Genomic DNA, 23534 nt, shown 5'->3' on the forward strand with positions numbered 1-23534 from the left:
ACCATTAAAATTATAGACTGATCATTTCTTTGTCAGTGGGCAAACATTCAAAATCAGCAGGGGATCAAATACTTTTTTCCCTCACTGTACGTGAATTGTTGGGGTTAAGTCATGTCACTTACCACAAAATAAAAAATAAAAAAATGGATTGTAATGATGTCATAGTATTGTGAGGACAGAGGTAGAGTTACGAGATAAGTGGTTTGGTGTCATGAAGTCTACATTCCTTATGTCAAGGTAGATTAGTGATGTTTAGGATAGCATGAGTGATGGGCAGGATAGTGACTTGGGGTAAAGAGTGATGAACATCAAAGACAGCGAGTGCCCATGGAGACTTACCAGATGTATGCCAAGAAGAGGGTAATAGAAGGTATAGAAGGTAGAGTGTTTCCTTTGTTCAAGTTAGTTCAACTGACGATGGGCAAAGCCATGTCCGTTTGTTAGATGAACCCACGAGCTCTTGATCCAATAAATACTTGGTATAAATTATTGCATCTTGAACTTCTCAATACCAGAAACTCATCATAACACATTGTGTGGGTTGTTGTCTTACAGTTGATGTAGCTTGTGTCATTGGAGCTAATCATGATGATTAGTGGGTGTGGGTTATTATTATTTCACTTTCCATCTCCTTTTGTCTTTCCACTATCATCAAGCTGTAATGATAGACATTTTAGAAAATCTACTCTATCTGCACAGCTTTTCAGGCAACCACCATAGCAGGAATGCTGTGATACAAAATCAGCTTTCCCAGTGCAAAGAAGGGTGGATATGCTGTGAAGCCTGTGAAGACAGACCAAAGAAGGGGGGGTATGCTGTGAAGCCTGTGAAGACAGACCAAAGAAGGGGGGATATGCTGTGAAGCCTGTGAAGACAGACCAAAGAAGGGGGGGTATGCTGTGAAGCCTGTGAAGACAGACCAAAGAAGGGTGGATATGCTGTGAAGCCTGTGAAGACAGACCAAAGAAGGGGGGGTATGCTGTGAAGCCTGTGAAGACAGACCAAAGAAGGGGGGATATGCTGTGAAGACAGACCCAACATCTACTGTAAGTCATAGTTATTCATTTAAAATCAATTGAGCATTTCAGGCACACACATTCCAAATACAAACATTTAAAAGTTTGACCAAAAAGGGCACAACCAAATATTGCATATTTAAAATGGAGTACTTCAAAAATACCAGAAAACACATTGTAGAATGAGTAGATCACTACATAAACGAATTGATTGCATCATAACATAATAATTAAATTGATTACCCATTTAACAAACATTTCCCTTTTCAAAAACATTACAGGCTACATAGACAGGCTCCTGGATCTCCTCTTCAACGAGGTCACCCTTGATCCAGTGCCGTATATGGGGAAGCTGTGCGAGCTGTCCATCCTAGGACCCCTGTCTGCCCAGTGTGAGATGCCTGACAAGGAGGAGGCCATAGCTGGATGAGTCTCCCGCTTCAATCTTGGGGATGACTGAAGCCAAGTGGGTGACTGAAGTCTGCTTGATTGAAGCGGGGTACATGGGTCCCCCTCCACTCCCATTCCCCTCCCCATCAATCTCTGTAGTTGGTTGCATTTCCTAAAGCCTAAGTAATTAACTTTTACGTGATATGATATCACATTTTGTTACTTTCTATTGTTTTTTTCAAGCATTCGGATGGGAGATGAGTGTTACAAATTGTATGAATCAATAGGGTCCTGCACACTGTAGGGCGGCCGGGTGCCTATATTAGGCTTATGGCTCTAATCATTTTTTTTCTGTCAAATTATGTCTCAACAACACGTTGATCAATATTTTGGCTACAGATGTAGGATCTTCATTTTATCATTATTTTGTTGCTGAGAATTTTTCTGCACGGCAGGAAATGCAAACTTGTAGTGTAATGGAGTTTTTAAAAAGGCTTCTAAAGTTTGACATTTCCACTTTTAATTTCAGACTTGATTTGCCCTAACGAAAAAATTTATCAACCCCTACAAAAAATGACCATTCATTATAATCCACATAATTCACATTTCTTGTTGCTGCAGGATTCTTTTCCTGCTGTAGCAAACTGGCTCAAATTAAGATCCTACATATGTATGCTGGCCTATTGTAAATGATCAAATAAATGTCTGATCAGTATATACAGTGCATTCGGAAAGTATTCAGACCCCTTGACTTTTTCCACATTTTGTTACGTTACAGTCTTATTCTAAAATGGATTAAATTGTTTTTTCCCTCATCAACATGCACACAATACCCCATAATGACAAAGCAAAAACAGGTTTTTTACATTTTTGTAAATGTATCACAAATAAAAAATGGGAATATCACATTTACATAAGTATTCAGACCCTTTACTCAGTACTTTGTTGAAGCACCTTTGGCAGCGATTACAGCCTCGGGTCTTCTTGGGTATGACGCTACAAGCTTGGCACACCTGTATTTGGGGAGTTTCTCCCATTCTTCTCTGAAGATCCTCTCAAGCTCTGTCAGGTTGGATAGGGAGCGTTGCTGCACAGCTATTTTCAGGTCTCTCTAGAGATGTTAGACCGGGTACAAGTCCGGTCTCTGGCTGGGCCACTCAAGGATATTCAGAGACTTGTCCCGAAGCCAGTCCTGCGTTGTCTTGGCTGTGTGCTTAGGGTCATTGTCCTGTTGGAAGGTGAACCTTAGCCACAGTCGGAGGTCCTGAGCGCTCTGGAGCAGGTTTTCATCAAGGATCTCTCTGTACTTGGCTCCGTTCATCATTCCCTCGATCCTGATTAGTTTCCCAGTCCCTGCTGCTGAAAAACTTCCCCACAGCATGATGCTGCCACCACCATCCTTCACCGTAGGGATGGTGCCAGGTTTCCTCCAGACGTGACGCTTGGCATTCAGGCCAAAGAGTTCAATCTTGGTTTCATCAGACCAGAGAGTCTTGTTTCTCATGGTCTGGGAGTCCTTTCGGTGCCTTTTCGCAAACTCCAACCGGGCTGTCATGTGCCTTTTACTGAGGAGTGGCTTCCGTTTGGCCACTCTACCATAAAGTCCTGATTGGTGGAGTGCTGCAGAGATGGTTGTCCTTCTGGAAGGTTTTCCTATCTCCACAGAGGAACTCTGTAGCTATGTCAGAGTGCCATCGGGTTCTTGGTCACCTCCCTCACCAATGCCCTTCTCTCCCGATTGCTCAGTTTAGCCGGGCGGCCAGCTCTAGGAAGAGTCTAGGTGGTTCCAGACTTCATCCATTTAAGAATGATGGAGGCCACTGTGTTCTTGAGGACCTTCAATGCTGCAGAAATGTTTTGGTACCCTTTCCCAGATCTGTGCCTCGACACAATCCTGTCTCTGAGCTCTACGGACAATTTCTTCGACCTCATGTCTTGGTTTTTGCTCTGACATGCACTGTCAACTGTGGGATCTTATATAGACAGGTGTGTGCCTTTCCAAACCATTTCCAATCAATTGAATTTACCACAGGTGTTGTAGAAACATAAAGTTGTAGAAACATCTCAAGGATGATCAATGGAAATAGGATGCACCCGAGCTCAATTTAGAGTCTCGTAGCAAAGGGTCTGATGCTCATGTAAATAAGGTATTTCTGTTTTTTATTTTCAATAAATTTGCTAAAAACTATAAACAACCTGTTTTCGCTTTGTCATTATGAGGCAATACGCTTGACCTCATCTTTACTAGATGCTGTTCTTCTACTAATCTCACTGCAACTCCCCTCCAAGTCTCCGACCACTACTTTGTATCCTTTTCTCTCTCGCTCTCCTCCAACACTACTCACTCTGCCCCTACTCAGATGGTAATGTGCCATCGCAACCTTCGCTCTCTCTCTCCCGCTACTCTCTCCTCTTCCATCCTATCATCTCTTCCCTCTGCTAAATCCTTCTCCCTCCGATCTCCTGATTCTGCCTCCTCAATCCTCCTCTCCTCCCTTTCTGCATCTTTTGACTCTCTATGTCCCCTATCCTCCCGGCCGGCTCGGTCCTCCCCTCCTACTCCGTGGCTTGACGACTCATTGCGAGCTCACAGAACAGGGCTCCGGGCAGCCGAGCGGAAATGAAGGAAAACTAGACTCCCTGCGGACCTGTCATCTTTTCACTCCCTCCTCTCTACATTTTCTTCCTCCGTTTCTGCTGCTAAAGCCACTTTCTACCACTCTAAATTTCAAACCTCTGCCTCTAACCCTAGGAAGCTCTTTGCCACCTCCTCCTCCCTGCTGAATCCTCCTCCCCCTTCCTCCTCCCTCTCTGTGGATGACTTCGTCAACCATTTTGAAAAGAAGGTTGACGACATCCTATCCTCATTTATTAAGTCAAATGACACCGCTGGACCTGCTCACATTGCCCTACCCTATGCTTTGACTTCTTTCTCCCCTCTCTCTCCAGATGAAATCTTGCAACTTGTGACGGCCGGCCGCCCAACAACCTACCCGCTTAACCCTATCACCTCCTCTCTTCTCCAGACCATTTCCGGAGACCTTCTCCCTTACCTCACCTCGCTCATCAACTCATCCTTGACCGCTGGCTGTGTCCCTTCCGTCTTCAAGAGAGCAAGAGTTGCACCCCTCCTCAAAAAACCTACACTCGATCCCTCCGATGTCAACAACTACAGACCAGTATCCCTTCTTTCTTTTCTCTCCAAAACTCTTGAACTTTAAGAAAGTTATAAAAAAACCTGCAAATAACATATAATTTCCGTTCTCAGAACAATAATAAAACCTCCCAGTAAAACTTTCAGGGAACAATAGTAAAAGTTCTCAGAACCTCCCTGCAGCCTAAAAAATGTAAGTTCCCAGAACAGACATTTTCACTTCCATTCTCAGAATGTTTAAAAAACGTATGGCTTCGTTCCCAGAACCAATGGGAAAACAAACATGTATGTTCCCACAACTTCCAAGGAACCAAATGTGCTAGCTGGGTTGCACTAGAGGTGGTTATAATTGTGAGAGGACCCACAGTGGTGACCCGTCATTCAGGGCAGGTTTTGAGCCCCACCTGTTTTGCATGTTCTTTTGGCATTAATACGTGTCAAATATCAGTTTGCAAACAATGTAAAAAATAATAATCATTGAGTTAAAAAAGCTGCATACAAACATGGTCTCTTTTTGCTTTCTTGAGTAAGGCAGCTTTCTGTGGTGGTTGGGCAGCCAGCGGAAAATACAGAGCGTAGGGGTTGGTAATGTTCTCTAGTTGCGCCGTGATTGGCTCAGTGTTCTGTCACTCATGGTGACACTACGTCACCGCAAAGTCTATGGGGAGAGCTCGAAAATTCAAGCCCCTTGGGTGCTGCCATATATTTACATTAGAAGTGCCCCACAGATAAAATAACGTCAAATCACGTTATATCTACCATAGCTTAGATTGTCAACATCATACTTTCAAAATCTTAGCTAGCAAGCTAGACAAGCAGTCATCATCATGAAATCACGTCGACAATCTATTGGCAAATCCTTTTCAATCCTTCTCATATGAAGAGAAATTATAGATAAAACTTATCGGTGCACATAAACATTACACAACAAGTTGGAAATCGCAAATTCATCAATGAGTGGTTTGGAAGGAATCAGTGGCTAACTGCAAGTGTTGCAAAGAAATCACTAGCCTGCTATTCCGTGGAGAGTGTGTGTGGTCCAAGTCTGGGTTTAAGGGTCTCTTTTCCAAGCTTAAAAGGAAAGGTTGAATACATTGGCCATGCTGTCAATCCAGCATGACTTCTGCCACATTCAAAGCAACTGGAAACTCGAAACTGGGAAATCTCGACTTCAGCGAGTTCAAGACAACTGGGAACTCTAAAAAAAAGAGCTTCAACTGGGAAAATACGTTTTGAACGGTCATCCAACTCGGAATTCCAAGTCGGGAACTCTGGCCTCATTCTAGAGCTCCGACCTGAAGATCACTGACGTCATGATTCAACCTTGTTTTTTCCAAGTTGTGTTGAAAGCAAATTTTGTTTGATGACAAAATTTGCCCACAAGAAGGACCGCCGCGCCACCTTCCTGTTCAAGTGAGCACAGCACAACAATGTGAGTCAAAATATTTATTGTATGCTGTTGCATAAATGATGTAATATGCCAGGGAGATATGTATACTGTAGCTAAGAAAGTAATACTAAGTGTACAGTTGAAGTCGGAAGTTTACATACACCTTAGCCAAATACATTTAAACTTAGTTTTTCACAATTCCTGACATTTAATCCTAGTAAAAATTACCTGTCTTAGGTCAGTTAGGATCAACACTTTATTTTAAGAATGTGAAATGTCAGAATAATAGTAGAGAATTATTTATTTCAGCTTTTATTTATTTCATCACATTCCCAGTGGGTCAGAAGTTTACATACACTCAATTAGTATTTGGTAGCATTGCCTTTAAATTGTTTAACTTGGGTCAAACGTTTCGGGTAGCCTTCCACAAGCTTCCCACAATAAGTTGGGTGACTTTTGGCCCATTCCTCCTGACATAGCTGGTGTAACCTAGTCAGGTTTGTAAGTTTTTTCAGTTCTATAGGATTGAGGTCAAGGCTTTGTGATGGCCACTCCAATACCTTGACTTTGTTGTCCTTAAGCCATTTTGCCACAACTTTGGAAGTATGCTTGGGGTCATTGTCCATTTGGAAGACCAAGCTTTAACTCCCTGACTGATGTCTTGAGATGTTGCTTCAATATATCCACATAATTTTCCTTCCTCAAGATGCCATCTATTTTGTGAAGTGCACCAGTCCCTCCTGCAGCAAAGCACCCCCACAGCATGGTGCTGCCACCCCCGTGCTTCACGGTTGGGATGGTGTTCTACGGCTTGCAAGCCAACACCTTTCTCCCCCAAACATAACGATGGTCATTATGGCCAAACAGTTCTATTTTTGTTTCATCAGACCAGAGGACATTTCTCCAAAAGGTACGATCTTTGTCACCATGTGCAGTTGCAAACTGTAGTCTGGCTTTTTTATGGCGGTTTTGGAGCAGTGGCTTTTTCCTTGCTGAGCGACCTTTCAGGTTATGTCGATATAGGACTTGATTTACTGTGGATATAGATACTTTTGAACCTGTTTCCTCCAGTATCTTCACAAGGTCCTTTGCTGTTGTTCTGGGATTGATTTGCACTTTTCGCACCAAAGTACATTCATCTCTAGGAGACAGAACGCATCTCCTTCCTGAGCGGTATGACGACTGCATGGTCCCATGGTGCTTATACTTGCGTACTGTTGTTTGTATAGATGAACGTGGTACCTTCAGGCGTTTGGACATTGCTCCCAAGGATGAACCAGACTTGTGGAGGTCTACAATTTCTTTACTGAGGTCTTGGCTGATTTCCTTTTATTTTCCAATGATGTCAAGCAAAGAGGCACTGAGTTTGAAGGTAGGCCTTGAAATACATCCACAGGTACACCTCCAATTGACTCAAATTATGTCAATTAGCCTATTAGAAGCTTCTAAAGCCATGACATCATTTTCTGGAATTTTCCAAGCTGTTTAAAGGCACAGTCAACTTAGTGTATGTAAACCTCTGACCCACTGGAATTGTGATACAGTGAATTATAAGTGAAATAATCTGTCTGTAAACAATTATTGGAAAAATTACTTGTGTCATGCACAAAGTAGATGTCCTAACCGATTTTCCAAAACTATAGTTTGTTAACAAGAAATTTGTGGAGTGGTTGAAAAACGAGTTTTAATGACTCCAACCTAAGTGTATGTAAACTTCCGACTTCAACTGTATGTAAGAGCTTTCATTGTCTGCTTATATGCCCCCTTTATTTATCCTACAGTTATGACTTGGTGTACAGGGAGAAAGAATACTGTAAGAACAGCCCATGTTCTGAATTCTGTCGCTCACATTTCAAAAGCGCTGAACAAATAGTTATATTGACTACGTCCGTCTTAGCTCGCTCATTAATGTTTAAGCAAGTAAGCCATATCAGCTATGTTTTTTAAAATGAGGCTGAATGAACTGTTTCGCTGCCAGACAAGGCTCCACTGATAGCCAGGTGTAGCGGTGGTAAGGATTCACTCCATGGAGCTGAAAAGAAAGCTCTGTTGTTGGGACATCTTTATGTAGGCCCTAACAGTTTGTGGGCACCGTTTGTCACCATTATAGTGCAGTTAATGTATTGTTTAGTGTTGTGTAGTGGCTTTTGTTTGCCCCACCAAGACTATACATGCTAAAATCGCCACTGCAGCTGCATAACGTAAAATCAAACAAACCATAAAACACAAGGATACATTACTCTTAATGTGACCACAATAGGTGATGCAAGGTCACATACGTAAAGGAAATCATGTTTAAACAAATAGCAATAGCTTTGGGCCTTTAAACGGTTCTCTTTTCTAGTAGAGCAAATTCATTTTCTACATTACCAGCAACACCTGGATACCCGTTTTGATTGAATAGGGAGAACCCTAACGTGCAATCGGATCCGGGGAAGACCATACACCTCCACTGTTGGTTTTCAAGGTTAAGAATTTGTTAATATGGCTGCAGTTCATGTTCCTGGGCTGGAGACTAATAGTGTGTGAAATGGCTTTAGCTCAACAGCCCCAGTGGATAAGTGGACTTCGCCTGAAAATAATCAACACTGAAGAACACAGCACACTTTTTCACGATTCCTCAGCTGATCAAAATACATCGGTCAGCAGCATCTAATCAATCAATACAAATAACCTTAGCATGGATGAGTTACTGTATAAGGCTGCCACTGACTGACTGCTCTTCCATCAGCAACCTTTTAGAATGCATCTACTAAACTGTCCATCTCATCTAGCAGCCAGCCTCTGCCAGGACTAAAGACGCTCACTTACAGTACAATGTGCATGCACTTTAGGGTGCATCTTAATAGTCTACAGTGGCTTCCTTCCCTTGTCTCCTTTTCTTACTTTACACTCCTATGGAGTCACAGGATAGGTGGGAATATTGTCGATGCCTATCAGGGATTTCCTTTCACCTGAATTTCCTTTCACCATCTTTCACCATTACAGGTTAAGGAAATGAAAGGGAGCTACTTAGACTACTTGCACCCTCAGTGTTTGAATGGGTGGAAAGATATTATCCCGGACCCTCACAAAGAGATGGGAATAAGGTATTCAAAGACATTGAAGGTCTAACCCAGGGGTGTCAAACGTACGGCTCGCGGGCCGGATCAGGCCCGCAAACGGGTTTAATCCGGCCCGCGAGATGATTTCGAAAAAAGTATAAAAATGCGCTGCAATTTTTATAGAAAATAAACTGCTGTTCCAATTGCGTCCACTGGATTGCGCAATAGCAATTGTGTTAAGCAAGCAAACTGTTTATACCGGGGCAGAGCAAGTAGGTCAAGCACGTGCAGCCAATGAGCTACTTTGTTTTGCCCGCGATATTTATTACGGCTTCTACTTTTAACATTATGTGCTTTGGCACCCTCATTGCCCCAATATGTCTCTGTCAAAAAAGAGAAAAGTGGACGCAGAGTGCAGAGTGTTCCAAGAAAAATGGTCATCCTATTTAATCACGGAATTGAATGGGAAAGATGTATGTTTGGTGTGTTCAGAGCATGTTGCAGTGCTGAAAGAATATAACCTTCGGTCGCCACTATGTGAGTCTTCATGCCGACAAATATGACAACTTTCAAGGACAGCGGAGATGAGAGAAGGTGAATGAACTGTTGGCGGGTCTGAAGAAACAGCAGTCTGTGTTTACTCACAGCCGAGACATCAGTGACGCTGCAGTGAAAGCTAGCTACCTCATTGCTAATGAAATCGCAGTGGCTTCAAAACCATTTAGTGAGGGTGAATTTGTAAAAACATGCATGATGAAGGCAGCGGAGATTGTGTGCCCTGAAAAGCGGCAGGCTTTTTGCAAATATCAGCCTGACAAGAAACACAGTTGCAGACAGGATTTCCGATCTTTCAGTGGATTTGGACAGCCAGTTGAAGCAAAAAGTAAAGTCATTTATTGCGTTTTCGGTTGCAATTGATGAAAGCACGGACATTACAGATGTTGCACAACTGGCCATTTTTTCATCCGCGGAGTTGATGACACATTGACCGTCACCGAGGAGTTCGTGGAGTTGGTGCTGATGACAGATACAACGACAGCAGCTGATATTTTTACCGCACTTGTCGGCGCGCTGGACAGGGTCGGAGTGGACTGGTCCCGCGCTGTCAGCCTGGCTACAGATGGTGCGCCCTCAATGATCGGGAAAAAAGCAGGCGTTGTGACAAAGTTCAGAGAGAAAGTGCAATCTGCAAATGGAGGACGTGATTTTTTGACTTTTCACTGTATTTTGCACCAGGAGGCTTTGTGTTGCAAGTCATTAAAGATGGATAACGTCATGAAGGTGGTCATCCAAACTGTTAATTTCATCCGATCCAGAAGCCTGAATCACCGTCAGTTTGACAGCCTTCTCAGAGAGAAAGACCACATCTATGGCCTGCCATACCACACTGAGGTAAGATGGTTAAGCCGAGGTGCTGTGCTGAGGCGTTTCTTTGATTTACGAGAAGAAATTGAACAGTTCATGGAAGAAAAGGGCAAACCAGTGTTAGAATTTCATTCCGCAGAATGGATGCCGGACCTTGCATTTATGGTGGATGTTACAGAGCACCTGAATAACTTGAACAAACAGCTGCAAGGGCGCAACAAAGTTGTCACGCAGTATTATGACAGCATACGTTCTTTCAAGTTGAAGCTGTCATTGTGGGAGACGCAACTTGCCGGTGGTGATGCAGCTCACTTCCCTGTCTGAAAAATGTGTGCTCGACCCAACATGTGGCAGACATGAAGCGGTTCAAAGATAAAATAACTGGACTGTTACGGGAGTTTGAGCAACGCTTTCAGATTTATGTTTATATGTTTTTATGTTGATGTGCTATTGTTTTTAATTGATTTTATTTTATTTGTATATTTAACCTATTCTTGACTCTGTGGTTCTTGCACTTGTTTGGGGAACAGGATTTCATTATTTTTATCTACATTTCTGCCTGAGAAATGACACCCTGATATAGTTCTGTGATCTGTGAAACAGTTCTGTTAATCACTGAGGCATTGTGTGTTTGTTCGTTCTTTTTCTTTAGAATTTTCAAATAAACTTGACGTGTTTTATGATTAATAGTGATGTTGTGCTTGTACTATTTTGGACACACTGTCCTCAGGCTCCAGCTTTATGTTGTATGTTGATCGTATTAAAACAAAGAAAACAATCTGAAGTTGTTGTTTTTAAGTTATATATACCATGATTTTTCCGGTTCGGCCCACTTGGGAATAGATTTTCCTCCATGTGGCCCCTGAGCTAAAATGAGTTTGACACCCCTGGTCTAACCTAACCAGGAGTATGTGCAAGCCTGCCCCCTAGTGATCATGTTTGTGCTTCACATCATGAGAGCTGCAAGCCAGGCATTGAATAAGAACATATCATTTTAGGCTCTCTTTTAATCAGAGAAATAGGATTAAAAAACATTTTCAAAAACAGAAACACAAAATACAACTATTAAAGGTAAAAGATAACAGTGTGTACTTGTATCCTGTATGAGCATTTATCCTACAGCTTAATCTGTATACTAACATTCCATTTCACAAATGGGGTAGTACCTTATAGCTTGCTATGAAATTACATTTATTTTAGGTCAAAATATTTTGGGACATGCATTTTCTTCTTATAAATGAATAATATATAGTCATACATTTTCGGAGAATACAAATGAGCTTGTTTTACTCAATTGATTGTAAACAATGCCATTATAAACAAACAATGTATAGCTTCAACACTGTCAGTCTTTGCATCTGGAGCGCTGTCTATGCATTCGAGTGGGGTTATATTTTCCCATCCCTCAGCTGATAAAATTGATTAAAATAAGTGGCAGAATGGACTTTTTTCTTCTTTTTTTTTTACTTGCGGACTGTAGTCTTAAAGGTTGGTATGATGACTTATGTTGATACAGTGGGGAGAACAAGTATTTGATACACTGCCGATTTTGCAGGTTTTCCTACTTACAAAGCATGTAGAGGTCTGTAATTTTTATCATAGGTACACTTCAACTGTGAGAGACGGAATATAAAACAAAAATCATAGAAAATCACATTGTATGATTTTTAAGTAATTAATTTGCATTTTATTGCATGACATAAGTATTTGATCACCTACCAACCAGTAAGAATTCCGGCTCTCACAGACCTGTTAGTTTTTCTTTAAGAAGCCCTCCACTCATTACCTGTATTAACTGCACCTGTTTGAACTTGTTACCTGTATAAAAGACACCTGTCCACACACTCAATTAAACAGACTCCAACCTCTCCACAATGGCCAAGACCAGAGAGCTGTGTAAGGACATCAGGGATAAAATTGTAGACCTGCACAAGGCTGGGATGGGCTACAGGACAATAGGCAAGCAGCTTGGTGAGAAGGCAACAACTGTTGCCGCAATTATTAGAAAATGGAAGAAGTTCAAGATGACAGTCAATCACCCTCGGTCTGGGGCTCCATGCAAGATCTCACCTCGTGGGGCATCAATGATCATGAGGAAGGTGAGGGATCAGCCCAGAACTACACGGCAGGACCTGGTCAATGACCTGAAGAGAGCTGGGACCACAGTCTCAAAGAAAACCATTAGTAACACACTACGCCGTCATGGATTAAAATCCTGCAGCGCACGCAAGGTCCCCCTGCTCAAGCCAGCGCATGTCCAGGCCCGTCTGAAATTTGCCAATGACCATCTGGATGATCCAGAGGAGGAATGGGAGAAGGTCATGTGGTCTGATGAGACAAAAATAGAGCTTTTTGGTCTAAACTCCACTCGCCGTGTTTGGAGGAAGAAGAAGGATGAGTACAACCCCAAGAACACCATCCCAACCGTGAAGCATGGAGGTGGAAACATCATTCTTTGGGGATGCTTTTCTGCAAAGGGGACAGGACGACTGCACCGTATTGAGGGGAGGATGGATGGGGCCATGTATTGTCGAGATCTTGGCCAACAACCTCCTTCCCTCATTAAGAGCATTGAAGATGGGTCGTGGCTGGGTCTTCCAGCATGACAACAACCCGAAACACACAGCCAGGGCAACTAAGGAGTGGCTCCGTAAGAAGCATCTCAAGGTCCTGGAGTGGCCTAGCCAGTCTCCAGACCTGAACCCAATAGAAAATCTTTGGAGGGAGCTGAAAGTCCGTATTGCCCAGCGACAGCCCCGAAACCTGAAGGATCTGGAGAAGGTCTGTATGGAGGAGTGGGCCAAAATCCCTGCTGCAGTGTGTGCAAACCTGGTCAAGACCTACAGGAAACGTATGATCTCTGTAATTGCAAACAAAGGTTTCTGTACCAAATATTAAGTTCTGCTTTTCTGATGTATCAAATACTTATGTCATGCAATAAAATGCAAATTAATTACTTAAAAATCATACAATGTGATTTTCTGGATTTTTGTTTTTCCGTCTCTCACAGTTGAAGTGTACCTATGATAAAAATTACAGACCTCTACATGCTTTGTAAGTAGGAAAACCTGCAAAATCGGCTAGTGTATCAAATACTTGTTCTCCCCACTGTATATTTATGTTTGATTAATGTACCTTTCTTTTGAGTCATTTTGAATTAAATCCATCATTCTCTAATACGTTTAAGAACCTTTGTTTAGCATTGATAAAGCATAACATGGCTGCATGGGATTTATACTAATGCGACTCTGTGCAGCCAATGACAATTTCCGCGACAGGTATAATGCCAGGAGCCGCTTGTGTATTTGACAGCTCTAACCCAGTTCCACCTCCGACACGTCAAAACAACAGCTATGTGGAAGTCGGCTAGTGCGATCTGATTGAATCTAGCCCAAAGTCTAGTTAAAGAGCATAATACAGTGCATTTGGAAAGTATTCAGACCCCTTCACTTTCTCCACATTATGTTACATTACAGCCTTATTCTAAAATTGATTAAATTTGTTTTATCCTCATCAATCTACACAATACCCTATAATGACAAAGCAAAAACAGTTTTTTTTTTAATGTTTTCTAATTTATTTGCTCTGACACAAATGTATTTACTCTTACTCTGACACATTATTTGTTTCTTCATATTATTTCCAATCAAAATTACACTGAGCCCCTACAGTGAAGGCACAAGTTATTCACACCGGAAGTCATCTACCTGGTGTAAAATCGTTGGATGACAGGAAAGACAAGCTGTGATTTTGTTTCTAGAATTGAACTAGAGCCATTTGGCAATTAACCCTTAGGCACAAAGTCATCCAATGCTGGCAATGTCTTCTATGTACTTTTCAAACCAATTACTAACAGAAAACAGACTGATTTCGCATAATTTGGATCTAGTGCAAATAAATAATTATGGTATTAAATTGATCTTATATCCAGTTCATAGGTTGGAAAGGTTACACCAAAATCTGCCTCACTTGTATTAGCAGCAGTGGCAGTGGGTAAGTTAGATTTGAGTGGGTGGAGATTTCACTAGGACCAATGGAATGGTCTAAAATGAGAAAACCCTGCCTACCCAGGGAACCGGCATGGTATACTGATGATTTCTCGGAACTGATGGCTTCTACGGTAAGATGGAGTACATTTTAGCTAAGCCTAACCCTTTTCCTAACCTTAACCTAATTCTCCTAACCTGCTACATTAATTATTATTACCTGCCATGTTAATTCTCCTAACCTGCTACGTTAATTATCCTAACCTGCTACGTTAATTCTCCATCTAGCCACAACCGTGGAAGCCATTAGTTCCAAGAAACTATCAGTGTCACCACACTGGGCCATGCAAAACAAACTTGGCCTATGTTAATGGACATAAGCCACCTGGCTTACATTTCTAACAGATAGATGAACCCAGAACATGTATAATGTTGGTAAAAGATCAAATACATAAAAAATATCCTGTTAAAAAATAAAACATTTATGTTTACATCTACCGATAATGACACAAAGCTTGGAATGGAATGTTATTTTTGATGATGGAATGGAATGCAATGTTGATAGTTGACAATTCAAACGTAATTTTCCCTAAGCAGTTGTGCATTTACATTTGCATGACATTTTGCTTGATAAAAAAACATTTAGCATTTTATCTGATTCTAAAGCCACCTTTATACCTTGCGCTAACATGCATCCAGTGTCTACATACAGTGGACGGATAAGAGACACATTTTTGTGTCGACGGAACAGACCTTGATCAGATAGTGATTTGATCATCTTGATCGGATGATGACCACATGTTAATGCAAGGTGTAACCAGGACTTAAGAGGTCTTGCATGTCCATTGAGTCCAACCGCCAAAGACAAATATTAATTAAGAGATGCCTAAAGGAAGCTATCTCAACAGCAGCTGTTTTCACCATTGCTTCGAGTTAAGAAATCAATATCAGTACAGCAGAAAAACCTGGCTAAAAGTTAATAAAATATACCACGAGAATGCCTTATTTCTTCAAACATTGAATTATGAAGTGAAATTTGTCATCCCTTTTCAGTTGCAGTTGTTGGAGAAAGTGCCATCATCTGTGTTTGTGGTGAGATGGTGACATTGAAAGGGGCGAGGGTAGAAATATATGCCTAAGATGGCTGATGTTCACATATTGAACATCAACACACACATGCTCACATTCATAGATGCTCTGACAAACACACAGACATTCATAGATGCAGTGAAAAAACACATGCATTCTTTCTCACATTCATAGATTCACAGACATGTACACTACATCGCACACTCACACACATACTGTACACACACACACCTGTACAAAGCGATGGAGTGTAGGCTATTCTGGAGTTTTACTGTTCCTCTTCCTGTTCCTTAGCCTGGGCCTGAGCAAGGGCTTTCTCTGCACTGGACGAGCCCTCGAAGCGCTGCGAGGCGATGGCCGCTTGGTGGGACATGCTCTTCCTCACTATGTCCCCCTTCCTCCACAGAGTGATCTCCTAGAACAAGGCAATAAAACAGAGCAGTGTTAATTAGGCACCAAACGGACAAAAACAGAATGAAACAGGGAGAGACTACCTGGACTTGTCCAATAAGAATGTTCATTGTTATTTTCCGTTGCGCTAATGAACACATCCCAGTTTAACTACTGCACTCACTAACACACAACCTACTTGTAGTGGTGTACACCTCATGTTAAAATTCAGTATGGTGTGATACAGGTATGATAGGACCTCTATTTGGTGTCCTTTCTTTACATCCACAATACAAATCAATGTATTGTTACAGCCCTACTGTTACACAGCACTCATACACAGAGTTGAAATGAACAATGTGCTGACCTTGACCATTGATATGAACCAGAAATTAGTCACCAATTAGATCAAATAGAACAACAGCACCTACATACCTGCCATTCTATCTCTACCATGTGTTTACTGTTTTTACTGTCTCTACTGTGTGTCTGCATGTACCTGCTGTTTGAAGTAACGCCTCTCCTCCTCGTCTATGAGCACCAGGTTGAGGTAGTACCGCACAGAGTACTTCTTGTTGATGTCCCTCATTGTAGGAGTCATCTCATAGCCAGCCAGGAATAGTCGGATAGGGATGGACTCCCCTGAAAGACAAAAGCCATACTATTAAAGTGATAGTTCATTGTAAAATATATGTTTTTGTCAGACGTTTTCAGTCCACGTCCCATGCCCATCGTTTGTGTAAATACAGTGTGGAGGCTAGTAAAAAGAGAAACCACAGGATGGGCTCATTGTAATGGCTGGAATAAAGTGAATGGAAAACTATCAAACATATAGTTCCATTCCAACCATTAGAATGAGCCCTTCCTCTGATTTCTCCTTCCACCAGCCTCCACTGGTTGTCGATGCCACTTACCTCTCACTGGTGCTCCGTCCATAATCTCGTACTTGGCTATGGTGTCGTTCTCATGGTACACATTTGGGCCTGTGCCAGTCGTTTCTCGCTTGATGATGTCAATCTCCATGTGTCTGATCTTGATCCGTACCAACAGGAAGTAAATCTTCCCCACGATTACATCTTTTAGGTGGTATCTGCATTAAAGGGACAGTTAACAGTTAAATGGACTGTTTAGATTACATATTTAGGTATTGGTTTCCTTACCTTGAAAGCAGTCTATGGACAAGGAGAGACCGAAATCCACATTTTGGTTTTGATTAACTAGCCACTTTCATCAAATGCTAATAAACAGTAATGACAGAAGTTGTCATAACAAGTACTTTGACAATGTTTCACTCAAACTGGTCACTGTTTAATTTGTGACATAAGCTACTTCAAATGTCCTATTACATTCAGATGGTTTTTCCTCACAAATCATATGATACAGCACTACAGCACTATCAACAAGGCAGGTCCTACAGGCCCTAGTTTTGTCGCACCTGGACTACTGTTCAGTCGTGTGGTCAGGTGCCACAAAAAGGGACTTAGGAATTGGCTTAGAACAGGGCAGCACGGCTGGCCCTTGGATATACACAGAGAGCTAACATCAATAATATGCATGTCAATCTCTCCTGCTCAAAGTGGAGGAGAGATTGACTTTATCTCTACTTGTATTTATGAGAGGTATTGACATGTTGAATGCACCGAGCTGTCTGTTTGAACTACTGGCGCACAGCTCGGACACCCATGCATACCACACAAGACATGCCACAAGAGGTCTCTTCACAGTCCCCAAGTCCAGAACAGACTATGGGAGGCGCACAGTACTACAGTGAGGGAAAAAAAGTATTTGATCCCCTGCTGATTTTGTACGTTTGCCCACTGACAATGACATGATCAATCTATAATTTTAATGGTAGGTTTATTTGAACAGTGAGAGACAGAATAACAACAACAAAATCCAGAAAAACGCATGTCAAAAATGTTATAAATGTATTTGCATTTTAATGAGGGAAATAAGTATTTGACCCCTCTGCAAAACATGACTTAGTACTTGGTGGCAAAACCCTTGTTGGCAATCACAAAGGTCAGACTTTCTTGTAGTTGGCCACCAGGTTTGCACACATCTCAGGAGGGATTTTGTCCCACTCCTCTTTGCAGATCTTGTCCAAGTCATTAAGGTTTCGAGGCTGACGTTTGGCAACTCGAACCTTCAGCTCCCTCCACAGATTTTCTATGGGATTAAGGTCTGGAGAGTGTGCTCCTAATCTCAGCTTGTTACCTGTATAAAAGACACCTGGGAGCCAGACATCTTTCTGATTGAGAGGGGGTCAAATACTTATTTCCCTCATTAAAATGCAAATAAATGTATAACATTTTTGACATGCGTTTTTCTGAATTTTGTTGTTGTTATTCTGTCTCTCACTGTTCAAATAAACCTACCATTAAAATTATAGACTGATCATGTCTTTGTCAGTGGGCAAACGTACAAAATCAGCAGGGGATCAAATACTTTTTTCCCTCACTGTACATAGAGCCATGACTGCATGGAACTCTATTCCACATCAAATAACTGATGCAAGCAGTACAATTAGATTTAAAAAACAGATAAAAATACACCTTATGGAACAGCGGGACCGTGAAGCAACACAAACATAGGCACAAACACATGCATACACACACACGATAACATACACACTATTCACACACGTACACATGGATTTTGTACTGTAGATATGTGGTGGTGGTGGAATAGGGGCCTGAGAGCACACAGTGTGTTGTGAAATCTGTGAATGTATTGTAATGTTTTTAAAATTGTATAACTGCCTTAATTTTGCTGGACCCCAGGAAGAGTAGCTGCTGCCTTGGCAGCAGCTAATGGGGATCCATAATAAATACAAAATATAAACACGCTATTAGCATAGGGGTTTAGGGAAGTTGAACCAGGGAGACTTAAGTTTGACATCACTAAAGCTCTGCTATCTCACCATTCAAAAACAGGAATATCGCAAGCCTTCCAATCAATTTTTTCAAATATGATAAACCATGGTAACAGAGTCATACTTGGACTTGTTGTACTCAAACTCAATGTGTAGACAGTCTTCGATTCCCACTTCCATCTTGATCGACGAGTTGAGTTCTGGGTATGTGCTGAGCGTGTGCACGACAATGTCCATCTCTTTACTGATGTCGTTCAGTCTCCGGCTTATCGTTGCCCTCAGAAAGTAGCTGAAATATGAAAGAGAAGAGCCAGAAAATCAACTCATCTACTTATTGGGTATCAATGTATGATGCACAAAGAACAATTCAGAAAGTCTCCAATAACGCTGATAGGAGTCAAATTCTACCCATAAAGACCACAAATAGCTGGTGAGACATAGTAGAAATCACGTGAAGTCTGTGCTTTGATATAACTGTATTTGCACTTCACTCTAAAGACAAATTATACTCTCAAGTTAACATATTTGACATATGTACAGAAGTTAAGCTACTGTAGATATACACTCTACTGGAGACATCAGAAATGGCAATTCTCTAGACTGGGCTCCAATCTATCTCTATTTTCAGATTCTATTATTTCTGTTTCTATTTCCTTATAGATAACAACTATAATGCATTTATTACTAGGCGATAGAAATACCAGTGAAATCGCATTTAGTGATGGAACTCAAATTGTGTGTGAGGGTAATTGATTTTGACCTATAATGTTGTGCACCAAATGGTTCATGCATGGTTTGTTGCCAGCTACTTGCTTACCGTAATTTGACATTCTGGCCTGTGTAGGACTCATATGGTTTCTCCACGTGTGTGAACTCAAAGTCGAAGGTCTGGGACTGCGTTAGCTCTCCCGGTCTGGCCAAGTCTTTAACCAGAGACACAAACTCATGGTGGTTTCCCCTGTCGTAGTACAGCTCTGACAAGAGAGAAATGGTTGTTAGTGTCACCAGTTTTCAATGGTGAAAGAGAATCTAGAACAGTTTACAGATGACTTTCTATCCCTTTAAAAGGCATTACATATAGTGTAAATAGATTCAAGGTAATGCTACAAATGACTACTGGTTACTGCATCTTACAAGTGTGTAATAACGTTTATTACAATGTAACTATAAAGGACCTATGATATAGGCCTACAATTAAGTTCAAGTGTAACTGACAGGTGAAGTTAGTATCATGATTCTCACACATCTCTGAACTTCTGACCAGGCAGATAACTAATCTACTGTAGGAGAGTTTCTGTGGCACAATAGTGCTTCTGTTGATCACTTATATCACAGCCAACCACAGGTCACTACGTTTTAACCCGTGCCCAAGCAGCGTGCAGTGAATAGCCAAATGAGCATGGCATGGCTTAATGCTTCACTCATCGACTAAAACGTTTTATATCAATTGTAACATCCTCAAAGCAAGCCAAAGGCCAGCTGGTGATAACATCCATTTATCTCTCAACGGGCGTCACCCGCGGCACATAAATGTCAGACGATTTGGGTCTGGGTCGAGCTACAGTTGCAACATTGATCAATCAATCGACACAGATAGTTAATTTAATCAGCTTGACAATTCATTAGGATGACAACATCATGAATAGAGACTTCTTAATCGAAGTAAATTCATTTTTGCGCCATGGATAATTCTGTAGCTTATTTAGTTATTTTGGTAGTGACAACCCAAAGACAGGCCTGCTGTGTCACACACTTACCAATCTGCCCAATAAACTCGATTTTGATGCCTTGGTGCTCGAGTCTTTTCCCTGGATTCTTAAGTGTTACGTTGACTTTTCCAGATACTGTCTCGCCATCAAATAACAGAAAATATTTGTCCTTTTTCCCATCCTCGGTCTTATGCTCAGCTTTTTTTCTTGTCTCGGCGTCATTCAAAACTATATCGATTTCTGCACTTTGGCCAAAACTAAAGAAACTCATCACTGGACCTTGTTTCAGAGCCTATACCTTTTTCAACAAGCCTTTGTAGATTCTACATGTACAACAAAACTCTTACGTTACTGTATTCCAAATGCTTCCTACGAGTGATTTCCCCCGGAATTTAGATTGTGCTGTCCTATGATGCGAAACTAAATGGGGCGATAGTTGAATGTTTCTAATTACAGCAGTATAGCAATGCCCACTGTAGCGCTTCCTCGTTAAATGCGCATGCGTGTAAATGCAGGCTCAGGATCAGTGCAGTGTGCATTGAAATTCCGATTTTCTACAGATAGAAATGTCCAAATCATTTTGGATAGCTATAGCCAACTTCACACTGATACCATATCAGATCATAGAGAAATATTGACATTTTCAAATGTGTTAATTTTGGTTCATTGAAATTCTTGTGTTTTTCCTGACCCCCTTGCTCAATTAATGTATTTATTATCCATTATAGCTTGAAGAAAGGAACCACCTATGTCAAGAAAAATTATTATATTCTATATGTGGCTAAATGAAACAATGCAAATAGTCTGGGTTGCCATTTGATTAGCTGTTCAGGAGTCTTACGGCTTGGGGGTAGAAGCTGTTATGAAGCCTTTTGGACCTAGACTTGGCGCTCCGGTACCACTTGCCGTGTGGTAGAAGAGAGAACAGTCTATGGCTAGGGTGGCTGGAGTCTAACCATTTTTAGGGCCTTCCTCTGACACCGCCTGGTATAGAGGTCCTGGATGGCAGGAAGCTTTGCCCCAGTGTTGTACGGGGCCATACGCACTACCCTCTGTAGTGCGTTGCGGTCGGAGGCCGAGCAGTTGCCATACCAGGCATTGATGCAACCAATCAGGATGCTCTCGATGGTGCAGCTGTATAACTTTTTGAGGATCTGAGAACCCATGCCAAATCTTTTCAGTCTCCTGAGGGGGAATAGGCTTTGTCGTGCCCTCTTCACGACTGTCTTGGTGTGTTTGGACCATGACAGTTTGTTGGTGATGTGGACACCAAGAAACTTGAAGCTCTCAACCTGCTCTACTACAGCCCCGTTGATGAGAATGGGGGCGTGTTCGGTCCTCCTTTTCCTGTAGTCCACAATCATTTCCTTTGTCTTGATCACGTTGAGGGAGAGGTTGTTATCCTGGCACCACATGGCCAGGTCTCTGACCTCCTTCCTATAGGGTGTCTCATCGTTGTCGGTGATCAGGCCTACCACTGTTGTGTTGTCGGTAAACTTAATGATGGTGTTGGAGTCGTGCCTGGCCATGCAGTCATGGGTGAACAGGGAGTACAGCAGAGGACTGAGCACGCACCCCTGAGGGGTCCCTGTGTTGAGGATCAGCGTGGCAGATGTGTTGTTACCTACCCTTACCACCTGGGGGCGGCCCGTCAGGAAGTCCAGGATCCAGTTGCAGAGGGAGGGTCCTTAGCTTTGTGATGAGCTTTGAGGGCACTTTGGTGTTGAACGCTGAGCTGTAGTCAATGAATAGCATTCTCACGTAGGAGTTCCTTTTGTCCAGGTGGGAAAGGCAGTGTGGAGTGCAATAGAGATTGCATCATCTGTGGATCTGTTGGGGCGGTATGCAAATTGCAGTGGGTCTAGGGTTTCTGGGATAATGGTGGGATAAAGCGTCAATACAGGACTAAGATTGAATTGTACTACACCGGCTCCGATGCTCGTCGAATGTGGCAGGGCTTGCAAACTAATACAGACTACAAAGGGAAGCACAGCCTCGAGCTGCCCACTGACATGAGCCTACCAGATGAGCTAAATTACTTATATGCTCGCTTCGAGGCAAGCAACACTGAAGCATGCATGAGAGCATCAGCTGTTCCGGACGACTGTGTGATCATGCTCTCCGTAGCCGATGTGAGTAAGACCTTTAAACAGGTCAACATTCACAAGGCCGCAGGGCCAGATGGATTACCAGGAGGTGTAATCCGAGCATGCCCTGACTAATTTGCAAGTGTCTTCACTGACATTTTCAACCTGTCCCTGACTGAGTCTGTAATACCAACATGTTTCAAGCAGACCACCATAGTCCCTGTGCCCAAGAACACTAAGGTAACCTGCCTTAATGACTACAGACCCGTAGCACTCACGTCTGTAGCCATGAAGTGCTTTGAAAGGCTGGTCATGGCTCACATCAATACCATTACCACAAAAACCAGAGGTGCCTTATTGCTATTATGAACTGGTTACCAACGTAATTAGAGCAGTAAAAATACATGTTTTGTCATACCCGGGGTATACGGTCTGATGTACCACGGCTGTCAGCCTATCAGCATTCAGGTCTCAAACCACCCAGTTTATAAAAATAGATATGTCAGCCAGAGCTGTCAGCGTCAGATTCTGCGCAATTTCGACGCAAAATGTCTGTCGGAAATACAACCGAAGACTATGTAAATCAAGCGCGCGCAGCGGCGCGCTTGCAGAGGAGTTGGCGGGTTTATTCAAAGAAAGATGGAGTTAATACAGGCACTAGATTTTCTGAAATTGAGTGAAGTCTCCGGAGGTAAGTCCTCGTTTCAATGAATAGGTTTATAGAATTAGTACGGAAAATAACAATTGGCTTGCTTATATTATTGATATTTTAACGAATTAGCTGTGCTAAATTGCAAGAAAACCGATGCTAGTTAGCTACCGCTAGCGTGAACGCCTGACGTGACGTGTGTTGTTATGCCTGTTTTGATTTGCTAGCTAGCTTGTTTTGCTAACCAGCTAGCTACTGTTAGCTCCTAATATGTTAAATCTCACCAACTTCAATGATGTGAACTTATATAACACTTCACCAAGACTATTCTGGCAGATTTGATCTACTTAGCTAGTTACATTTTATTGTTATAATAACACTGTGACCGTG

General features: G+C 42.0%; 2 protein-coding genes across 2 annotated transcripts in view; one reads left to right on the forward strand and one right to left on the reverse strand.

Annotated features, from left to right (window-relative positions):
• Positions 1–14594: 14594 nt before the first annotated feature.
• On the reverse strand, positions 14595–20882 carry LOC121579317 (vacuolar protein sorting-associated protein 26B-like). The gene is made up of 6 exons (XM_041893809.1): positions 20457–20882; positions 19517–19673; positions 18824–18988; positions 16739–16914; positions 16324–16466; positions 14595–15849 (listed from the first exon to the last, which is right to left on the reverse strand). Exons 1-6 carry the CDS (start codon positions 20677–20679, stop codon positions 15703–15705), a joined length of 1011 nt encoding a protein of 336 aa, XP_041749743.1. The 5' UTR covers positions 20680–20882; the 3' UTR covers positions 14595–15702.
• Positions 20883–23110: 2228 nt separating this feature from the next.
• The window catches only part of ncapd3 (non-SMC condensin II complex, subunit D3), a 42966-nt gene continuing 42542 nt past the window's right edge, over positions 23111–23534 (forward strand). Inside the window, exon 1 of the mRNA XM_041893810.2 lies at positions 23111–23186. Within this exon, the coding sequence (XP_041749744.2) occupies positions 23135–23186 (52 nt within the window). The 5' untranslated portion in view covers positions 23111–23134. The remainder of the gene's footprint in view (positions 23187–23534) is intronic.

The sequence above is a fragment of the Coregonus clupeaformis genome, chromosome 13, assembly GCF_020615455.1.
Source record: "Coregonus clupeaformis isolate EN_2021a chromosome 13, ASM2061545v1, whole genome shotgun sequence".
NCBI classification, from domain to species: domain Eukaryota; kingdom Metazoa; phylum Chordata; class Actinopteri; order Salmoniformes; family Salmonidae; genus Coregonus; species Coregonus clupeaformis.

Bases quoted from the DNA above. Each gene is read 5' to 3' on its own strand.
- LOC121579317 (XM_041893809.1), bottom strand. From the start codon at position 20,679: ATGAGTTTCTTTAGTTTTGGCCAAAGTGCAGAAATCGATATAGTTTTG. The intron at 19,674-20,456 runs GTAAGTGTGTGA...CTCTCTTGTCAG, and splicing joins CGAGTTTATTGGGCAGATTG to AGCTGTACTACGACAGGGGA. The intron at 15,850-16,323 runs GTACATGCAGAC...GCCTTGTTCTAG, and splicing joins GGCGTTACTTCAAACAGCAG to GAGATCACTCTGTGGAGGAA.